Source organism: Talpa europaea (assembly GCF_964194135.1).
Source record: "Talpa europaea genome assembly, chromosome: 12".
NCBI classification, from domain to species: domain Eukaryota; kingdom Metazoa; phylum Chordata; class Mammalia; order Eulipotyphla; family Talpidae; genus Talpa; species Talpa europaea.
The window spans coordinates 72356975-72367360 of NC_140079.1; the positions used below are offsets into that span (position 1 = coordinate 72356975).

General features: G+C 60.4%; 1 protein-coding gene across 1 annotated transcript; it reads right to left on the reverse strand.

The window, feature by feature from the left end:
- Positions 1-4011: 4011 nt before the first annotated feature.
- On the reverse strand, positions 4012-6480 carry ELFN1 (extracellular leucine rich repeat and fibronectin type III domain containing 1; the record flags this gene model as incomplete). The annotated part of the gene is made up of 1 exon (XM_084251529.1): positions 4012-6480. The coding sequence occupies one exon, from the start codon at positions 6478-6480 to the stop codon at positions 4012-4014; it is 2469 nt and encodes an 822-aa protein (XP_084107655.1).
- Positions 6481-10386: the final 3906 nt, after the last annotated feature.

The following is a 10386-nucleotide window of genomic DNA, read 5'->3' on the forward strand; positions in this document are numbered from 1 at the left end:
CTTGAATTATTCCATTGGGACTAACTGGTATGCGCTCAAGGTGTGGGGGAGGGGGCAGTTTACTGATGTCTCCAGTGTGTCTTCTACACAGCGGTGCTCCGGTTTTATGTTGGGTGGATGGATGGATGGATGGATGGGTGGATGACCATCTGTCTTAGATTTTCTGTACTTTAGACTCTATGGTCAGCCTGGTGAGAGAGACTGATGAGCTCAGTTGTGCATTTGACCTCTGTTCTCTGATGGTCCTAATTGCACGCCACCCCGTGTCTGTGCCCTTTGCTCATCCAGTGTTGATGGGGTGACCTGTCCCCCACCTCAACTTGGAGCTCAGTCTGGCTGGTGAAACCTTTGCAGAAGTGCCTCCAGGGCCTGCTCTCCAGGCCTCCCATGGAGGCATGCCTGGGCTGGCTGGCTGGAAGCCAAGAGGCGTGTGGCACAAAGCTCAGTCCTCTCACCTCTCAGTCCCCACCAGCCCCGTCCCCCCTGAGATAACGTGTGTGTGGCTGTTCGATGTGCAGCGTTACCGTTCCAACAGGTAACTGGCATGCAGCCTCCAGTTCCGTGTGAAATTTGACCCCGTGCCCAGGGCTCTGGAGGAGGGCCAGGTGCCTGCATCCCTGGTGAGATGCAGCAAGGTCAGTGACTTGCTGGTCTCACGGTGGTGAGAAGCAGAGCCTGGGTTTGAGCCCAGGCATTTGGCTTCCATACCCACCACCTCATAGGCCAACGAGCCGCTTCTGGGCCTGCCCTGGGAAGGTAGACTCCATCACAGCTCCCCCTCCATCTCCAACCTACACACAGCTCAGCCTCTGAACCCACAGGCTGCCAACCTCTCTTCCTCCATGTGGTTTCCCCTATCCAGACCAAACACTACCTCTTTCGGGAAACCTTCCAGGCGCTTTCCAGACAGGCGTTTCCATGCTTCCCTGGGCTTCCTGGGCTCTGTGCCACCCTGAGCTGGGGCACCTGCCTCCATGTGAGAACCCTGTTGGCCTGGGGGCTGTGTGAGGCTGGAGGCGGGGCTGGATCCTTCTCTGGGGATCCAGCACACAGAGGTGCTTAGTAAGTGTGCATGTCTTCTGTGAGTTTCGACTCCTGTCAAACTCCCCTGTGACCTCCCTCAAGCCAAGACACCTGTGGGCCTGAGTGCCCAGGACTGGCCCTGGATTTGTACTGTTAGTGCTGCCTCTGTCCGAGCCTGGGTGTCCTGGGCGCCCAAGCTCCTGGATGGGTGTTTTGGCTGGTGGTCCTTCTCCCGTGCACTTAGCAGATCTGTCTCCCGAGGCCCCTGCTTGGTGTCAGCAAGCTCTGCAGTTATGTGTCCCTCCACACCTGACCTTGTATCCATCACCTTTTGATTCCCTATAAATAGCCAATTTTTATCTCCTTGGTGACAGGGAGCAGCAGGCTGAGGAGGCCCTGTGACTTCTGTGCCCTGGACTCTCCTCAGGTGCTGTGACCTTAGGTGAGGCAGGCCCCCTCTGGGCTGCAGCCACCAGTGCTGGCCCCGCTCCCCTCACTGCACACACTGCCCTGAGCCTGACCTTGGTGTCTTCAGCCCACTCTTTCTCTTGGGGTCCCCTGCATTGTCCTTCAGGGACTCCATGGCAGAAGGCAAGGAGCTGTGTAGAGCTGTGGGCCTGGAGGCTGTTGGGTCAAACAGTCAGTGTGTGGTGTCCTCAGAATTGACCCACTTTGGAGGGGCTCACTTGGGGGCCAGCTGTAGCCAACACATCTTGTGCCCATGCAGAGGCCTCAGAAATGGGACCTTACAGGGGTCACCAGGGTGCAGAGGCCAGGACTGGGATGCCTGGCCCTGTATGGCCATTGGAGGACCAGGGTTCAGGCTGGGACCTGTGAAAAACCATTGGTTTCCACTCAAGTCTCAGAAAGTACCTAAAGGTGGAGACAGCTGCTGAGGAAAGAGGTGAGCTTCCTGTCCCTGGGGGTGTGCAGGCAGAGGCTGCCGATCTCAGGCTGCTTCAAGCCCTACCCATTCCTCCCACCCTCCGTGGCCCCTGCTGATTTGGCTGCCATCCATCTCATGACCCTTTGTGGTGACCCACCAGGTCCCAAGAACTTGCATCTACCTCTGCTGTCTTCTCTAGCACCCCCCAGATACCCCAGATACGTCCAGGCCCCAGGTCCAGCCTCCTTCCCCACCCGCTCCTACCTTACTGAGCCCCTGTTAGACATTTAGACTGGGAGTGGGTAAATGGAGGGGGTGGAGGCTCTTAGGAAGGAGAGGGATGGGGCTGCCCAGCCTGGCAGAGAGTGTGGTAGGAAGACTAGCACTGGCAGGAGGCCCAGGGCTGTTGTGGGAGGGAGCCCTTTCCCTGCAGAGTCCTGGCTCCCCTTCCCAGGGATACCCCCAGCATGGCCCTCCTCTTCAGGACTAAGGGCTGGAGTGGGCACAGGGCCCTCACTCTGCTGGCAGGTGGGCACAAGGGCCTAGAGGTGGCCTCTCTCCCGCAAAGCTTTTCCCTGGTCCCACAGGGCCAGAAGGGGGGCACTTGTGTCTTGGCAGCAACAAGTCCTCTGGGTGGGGCATCAGAACCCAGTCTTCTCTGGAAATCTTGAACAAGCTAGTGCTGTTCAACATGCACTCAAACTGCTCCAAATTTGGGGCCACACCAGGGTAGGTAGGGGGATTGGGCAAGACGCCTGTGGAAGAGGCAGATCTCAATGAGTGGCCCAGGGCTCTGTATCCCTGGGGGCCTGCTGTACTGGGGTCTGAGGGCGCCTTCCCTTTAGGCAGGGACCTGGCCTTTGCAGGACACACCCTCCACCCCTTGTGAGCTCGCCCCACTCACACTCAAACTCTCCCCATCCAAAACTCACCCATCACCTCCAGCTGCCCACTTACACCCACTCAGTGTCGGTGCAGACACCTGGTCACACGCACATCAGACACACTTGGCCACAGGAACCCCCCACACACCCATTCACACCCCAGGCCTCACCCCGCTGTTTCGGCAGCCCCTGTTCCTGCAGCTCTCCTGCTCCCCCCCACCCCGGGGTTACCTGCTGACCTGGGAAGAGAGCTCAGTGCTGCCCCACCTGGGCCCCCAGTCCCACCCCTAAACCAACATTTAAAAAACCCCAAACCTCTCCCTAAATCACACAGTAAAAGCCCAGTACAAACAGGTATTTGGGTTTTTTTCCTTTGCAGAATTTTTTTTAGTAGACATAGTCTTTTTTTCTTTCTCATTTTACAGCAAACATTGCAAATATAGAAATATTTTTTCTGTACAATAGAACGACTACAGTGTGGTGGGTGGGGGAGCACCCGCTCCCAGCCGCACCCCCACCCATCCACAGGCCCAGTCCCTCCCTGCAGTCTCAGAGGCCACGCCGGCCCTCGCCCTGCCCGCTCCGGTGACCTCAGGGGCAACGAAGACACGGCTGGACAGTGCACGGAAAACCACAGGCGGGGAGGTCCCGCGAGAGCGAGGTGGCCGCGCCCCCAGGTCTGGTGTTTGTCATTTTAAGAGAACTTTAATTATTTTTTTCAAAAAGGAATAAAGTAGAGAGAGGAAAAGAAGGCAGAGAAGAAGAATCAAGTGGAAAGATAATGAAAAAAAAAAATTCCCCACCCCCACCCCCGTCCCTAAGACACAGTTTTCCGAAGTCCCTCGTGTGTGTGCGCGCGTGTGCATGTGTGCGTGTGTGTGTGCGTGTGTGTGCGTGAACAGCGTGTGGACAGCCCGCTCACTGGGGGGAATGTCGTGGCAGGTCACGCACAGCTCAGGGTTCATTCTCATGACTGTCAGCACCCCCCGCCCTGCTTTCTCTGCGGGCCCCAGGCTTCAGCAGTGCTGCACCTGGTGCGTGTGTGCGTGTGGGGGGGTGTGTGGGGGTGTGGGGTGTGCATGTGGTTTCATTTCATGGTAAGAGTCTCTGGGTTACAAATAGCTGCAGTGGATTTGTGTCCTTTTTGGTCCAGTGGGCGTCACGAGTTTCGGGGTGAGCGCGGGAGGGGGCGCGGGCACCGGGCGCCTGGCCTGGGGCTCAGGACTTGTGCTGGGCCGACACACCCTTCCAGTAGTCCAGGATGTCGTGCAGATCCTCATCTTTGGCGAACTGAACCTTTTTGCGCAGGGCATGGCCGGCCGCCATGAACTCCTCGTCGTCCTTGTGCCGCCGGCGGCTCAGTCTGAAGCGCCCCCAGATGCTCTGGGAGGCCCGGCAGGCGTACTCGGGGCTGGAGGAGTAGCTCAGGTTGTGGTACTGCGGGGACAGCTGCGAGTAGGCCAGGTCTCGGGGGCGGGGCCGGGTCAGGGGCTCCAGGATGGATGCCTTGCGGCCCCCCAGGCTGTCGTGGGGCGGGGGCAAGGGCGGCACGGGCGGCTGGGCCGGGTGGGAGCCGGGGTAGGAGTGCCGGTGCTCGCCGTACGGGCGGCCCTTCTCGGCCTCGGCCCGCAGCACCGCGGCGGCAGGTGTCACAGTGAGGATGGCGTCGGCGGCAGGTGAGCCCTTCTCGATGTACTTGGCCTCGGCGGCCGCAGCCTTGTGCATGCCGGCGGCCTCGGCGCGGAAAGCCCGCGGGCTGCGCACGGAGCTGCCCGACGAGGTGCTGGTGCGGGCGGGCCCGGCCGCCTCCACGCTGTGGTGCCGCTGCAGGCCGTGGCCAAAGGCGTCCTTGTACACGGGGGACAGGAAGCCGTGCTTGGCGGCCAGCGGCTCGGACAGCAGCATGAGCTGCGGCTCAGCTGTGGACACGGCCCCGGACTTGCCGCCCTGGAAGGCGGTGGACTCGGACTTGAGCGCGTCAATACAGTTGTTGATGATCTGGTTGACCTTGTCCACTTCCTTGGCAATGGTGGAGATCTCGGCCACCGAGCTCTGGCTGTCGGGGCCCGGCCGGCCCAGTTCACAGTCCCTGCGCTCCGTCTGCTCCCCGGTGCGCACCTCCATGTAGTTGCCCTTGCTGGCCTTGGGCGTCTCCCCGCTGTCCACCAGCTTGTACTGCTCTACCTCGCCAGTGGCTGCCGGCAGGTAGGGGATGCGGGTCACAGCCTCAGGGCCCAGCAGCGGGCCCTGGGACAGAGGGGCCAGGCCGGGCGCCTCCATCTCGGGCCCGTACTTGAGCTCGATGATGGTCTTCTTGAGGCTGCCGGCCGCCGCCGCCGAGGCCGCCTTCTTGTGCTTCTCCTCCTGACGCCTGCGCTTGCGCAGACAGTAGTAGACGGCGCCCAGCACCAGCACCATGCCGAAGAGACAGCCCAGGATGGTCATGATGTAGTGGGTGGCTGTGGAGGGGCTGGGCACGGGGCCGGGCGGGCTGGGCGGCTTGGGCAGGTAGATGGTGAGGCACGTGTGGTTGTGGTGCAGCCCGGAGCTGGTGGACACCACGCAGTAGGTGTAGTTGGTGAGCGTGTAGAGGTTGGTCAGGCGGATCTCCTCTTGGGCCTTGGTCAGCCTGGACACAGTGGACGACTTGCTGTTGTTGAAATGCTCCAGCGTGTACATGCGGTTGAACGGGCTGGGCAGCTGGACCGTGATGGTGGCCGAGTTCTGGGTCAGCTGCTTGACCTTAATGAGTGGACGGGCCTCAGCCTGGGTGGCCTGCGTGGGCAAGGCCACGAGCGGCGTGGTGCCATCGCCCGAGAAGCACTCCTCGTCAGCACAGGGCACCTCGCTGGGCTCTGGGGGCACAGGGGGTGGCGGTGAGCGCCCGGGGGATGAGTGCCCCGGCACTGGGTGGGGCTCAGCCACGTAGGAGCCATCTGTGCAGACAGACTGCAGCTTGCTGAGGATGCTGCGGTGGCCGTGGCGACCCTGGCCCAGGAGGAAGTAGCCGGAGTAGAGCGGCGGTGACTCACACTGCATGCGGTCGTAGGTCTGTGTGGCATTGGTGAAGGCTGCCAGCCAGCGCAGGAAGCCCAGCAGCTCGCAGGAGCAGTAGAAGGGGTTGCTGTAGAGCTCACACACGGAGAGCTTGGACAGGCCGGCGAAGGTGGAGCTGTGCAGCCGCTGGATGCGGTTCATGGACAGATCGATGTTGAGGATGTTGGGGCACTCCCAGAAGGCGCTGGGCGTGACCACCTCGATGAGGTTGGCCTGCAGGTACAGGTACTCGAGCTTGCTCAGGCCGCGCAGCACGCCCTCCGTCAGGTTCCGCAGCCGGTTGTAGCCCAGCTGCAGCACCTGCAGGTTGAACTGACCTGAGAAGGCTCCATCCTCGATGTAGCCGATCTCGTTCTTGGTGAGGTTGAGGTACGTGAGGTTCCCGAAGCGGCTGAGAGAGGCGTACTGCACGCTGCGGATGCGGTTCTCATTAAGCCGCAGGTCCACGATGGTGTTGTTGATCTGCTGTGGGATGGCCTCGTACGGCGGCTGGTTCTGGCTGCAGATGGCCAGCCACACGAAGCCCTTGTCGCCCTCGATCAGCCAGCAGTCGCCGCGGGCCAGCCCGCCCGCGTGCAGCAGGGTGGCCGCCACACACGCCCACAGCACACCCCACCGGCAGCTGGCCATTGGGACAGTCCTGGCAAGAGGCCCTTGCCTAGGAGCCTGCCCACGGGAACTGCGGTGAGAGATGGGCGGAGACCCCCCCGAAGGGACAGAGGGGCAGGAGGGAAGGGGGCCTGTTTGCTCAGGGGTGTCCTGTCCCAAACTGCATGGTGCACAGTGCCAGAGCGCCCCCTCACTGCCAGCCGCCTCGAGTCTTCCACCCACGTCCTGCCGCGGAGGCCTCCTTCCCCATTGACCTGGGTGTCCTGTATGTTCCACCCAGTGCTTCCGGCTCAGCCGGTCCTGCTGCAAGACAAAAAAGGAGAGAGCAGGTTAGGAGATGGCCGGCCTGCCCCCAGGTCAAGTGGTCAAGTACAGCCGAGTCCAGCTCAGCCAGGCTGCCTGGCAGAAAGTGGAGGTGCGTTCAAGGGCCCCAGGAGAAGGAAGGGCACGGGAATGCGTGGGTATGTTAGCATGTTACGCTCATATCTGGAGGGTGGCCCTGGCCCTACTCTGATCTCCTGGTTGCCTGTGCCCTCTCTGCAGAGTGGAAATAACAGCAGCTGCTCAGCCAAGCCTATAGGAGTGGTGGCCTATAGAGAAGCAAAAACCTTGCCTGGCCAGCAGGTGCCACCTCATCAGTGACCCATTAGTCAGATGAGAATACTGAGGCGCAGAGACCAGCCAGACCAGTGTTGCATGGAGCTGTGCTCATCCGCTGGCTCTGGCTAGAGATGCTCCTGTGTCGGTCGGACACTGCAGCCTTCTGTCCCAGCAGGGTCAGTCAGCACTTGCAGGCACCCAGAGGGAGAACTCTGAGCCCCTGGACGAGGGTCCTCAGCTTCTCTCAAGGGTACCCAGGACAGCTGGGTTCTGGACCTGAGCTCTCCTACTACATGGCCTGGGCACATCATGCTCCCTCGGGTCCTCAGTTTCCCCAATGAGCCCGCTAGGTGGCATTCTACCTGGCTCTGGAACAAGCCCCTGGGAGCACCTGAGCCCTCCCACCTCTGCCTGCCCCATCCCTCACTCTACCTCCTCCCTGTGATATGAGGCACCAGAGCACCTGCTTGGCTCCTCCCTGGCAGACCATGCACTTCTCTGGCACAGGGCTGTGCCCCTGTCCCCTCGTGCTGGCACTTATATCAAGGTTCTGACTGTTGACCTGGGAGGGTGGGGTGTGGGACTACAGACAGGAATGGGGGCTCATCGGGGCAGATGTGGCTGGACACACCACTGGGTTCTGCTCTTCGCAGCCACCCTTCCCAGCAGGACTGCTGGTCTTCTGGGCTCACCCCTGGGTCCTCATATTTCTCCAGCAGGACAGAGGAATGGGTGTGTGTTTGCTTGTTAATATTTGGATTTACAGCGGCCTCTGTACAGCTCTGTGGCCTGGCGGGTGGCCAGCAGAGTGTATTTCACTGATATTGACATTTGCAACTCGTCTGCACTGAAGCGGCTTAAATTAGGAGAAAAATATATAATGATGTGAAATGGATTTTTCCCCCTTTGGAAACTTCATAAAGAATGGTTTTTGATCTGGTTCCTGGGAAGAGCCTATTTCTGATTTACCAAGATGGGAGAAATCAGATGGCGTGGGGAGAGGGCCTGGGGGCCAGGCCACCACCCAGCTGCATGGGCCCCCGTGGCTCAGAGCTGCCGTGTGACGCCCGCACAGCACTGGGTCTCTCTCGGCCCAAGCAGAAGTGACTGCAGGGTGGGGCGGGGAGTGCGTGGGCCTGACTTGTGAGATACAATCTACAATTGTGGGGCTATTATATGAAGTTTATCTCTGTCACTGTCTTCATCTCCAGCACCTACACCTGGGGGGTGGGGGAGCTCGGGGGCTCCCTCCCCGTCTGCACATCCTTGCAGGAAGCCATGATTCCTGTCACTGAGGCTCCTGAGAAGCCGAGAGTCCTTGGCTGGAGGGGCCAAGCTGGGGGTGGCCTTTCTTCCGATGTGCAAGGTGCCCTACCAGAGGCCAGTGTTGTGGGGGAGGGGCGAGCGACTAGAGCCTCCGGAAGGGGGCGCATGGAGCAGGCCCCTGCAGCGAGTGTGGCACCTCGGCCCTGCTGATTGTAATCACCTTTAATCTCTTGCTCAAAATAACCCAAAGTCAAGTTAAGGAGGATTACAGGGCCTAAAGAACCCTTATCGCGGGCAGGAGCTGGCAGGAGGGACAGGGCTCCCGGGCCCCTGGGCACTGAGGTGTCTGCTGAGCTGACTGGCGCCTGGGGCTGGAGAGCAGCACACACATGAGGCCTTGTGCATATGTGCTCGCCCACACAGGGCTCACGCGTACACGTGCTGGACTCTGCCATGGGAACACACAGGTCGGTCTGCACGAGGGCACAGGCCAGGTTATAGGGGTGACTACATTCTCAACACATTTAGTGAGACCTACATTTGCCCCGAGCGTGGGTGCGCACTTCCTGAGGGTGTGCTGGCACCTGGGAGGCCCGGGCTCCTGTGCTGCCCTTTTCTGTTGCCACCATGGGCACCGCCCTCCCCCCAGTGAGACACTCTAGGAATGCAAGCTTCCAGCATGGCACCTTGTGAGGGCTGGGTGGTCTGGTGCCCAGACCTGGTCTTACCTCCCCTGAGCTCCACATGCATGCTCTGGAACCTCCTCAGTCGGCTGAGCCTGGCTGTGCAATGAGAGAGGCGGGGCTGTGGTGTGGCCCAGGGGATGAGGCTTGCCCCACCCTGGGGCTCCCTCTGGGTTGAGCAGGGGAGAGGAATCCTTCCAATGGAGGGATCTTCTGGGAGTGCCCCTTGTGGTTGGCACCCCAGGAAGAGCTGCCTCTGCCCCTCTACAGCCTCCACAACCTCAACCTTGGAGGGACCCCAAAGCTCTGATTGCACCACCTCACTTTACAGATGAGAAACTGAGGCTGGAGAGAAGACCTTGTCAATGGTGACCCAGGGAATGAGCCCCTCTCCCTGTCGGGTGGGTGCTGGGTGGCTGTTTCAGAGGGTGCCTTCTCGCCCCTGGAAGCCCTGTTGCCCCTCACCTTGGTGCCACTGCAGGCTGCATCAGAGTTAAGTCCCAGGGTGGGGGGACAGGATGTGGCCTCACAGTTCCAGAAACCCCATGAGGTCTGGCACAGCCAAGATCCCAGGTGCCCAGGCAACTGGCAGAATCACCTCGAGAGGCTCTAAGGGGACCGTGGACTGTCCCCAGGACCGTCCTTTCCTCCCAGGGCTCATGTGCTTGCTCACCTCACTCTCATCCTGTAATCCCCACCTGAACACCCCTCATTTATTCCAGTGCTCACACACACACTGTCCCTGAGCAGCACCCGGGAAGGGGGCACAGACCTGCTGACACTGGCCACCCACCCGCCATCCCACTCAAGAGCTGTCTCAGGTGGAGGAGGCATGGGGTGCTGCTCCCCCTTATCCTGCAGAGGCTGCACCACCGACAAATGTGCCCCAGTCCTCTGCAGCCCTGGAGTCCCTCCGCTGCACCCGTTACGTCATAAACCTGGCCCCCTCCCAGCAGATGGCACCATGGAACTTTCTGCGGTAGTCGGAGCAGCCAGCAGTCACAAGGCTACTGAGCAGTGTGGCTGGTGGTCCTCGTACAGGACAGTGTAGTTCTAGAACCTTTCAGAAACACCGCCAGCCCCGACTGATCCTGAATCCCCTCCAGTCCCTGCCCCACCCCTTCAGGGCACATTTTCTTGGAGGAGCTGCCGCCTCCTTTATCGATTTTGCTCAGCCCCCCAGTGTGGTGTCCCCCCTATGGCCTCTGGGCCAGCTCCCAGCAAGGTCACCAGCGACCTCTTGCTTGCCAGCTCCAAAGGGCACGCTCCTATTTTTATCGTTCTTGGCCTCACAGCAGCATTTGGCCCAGGTAATGGCCCATTCTTCCAGAAGCACTTTGTTTTGGGTCCCAAGTCACTACCTTCTCCTGTCTCCTCA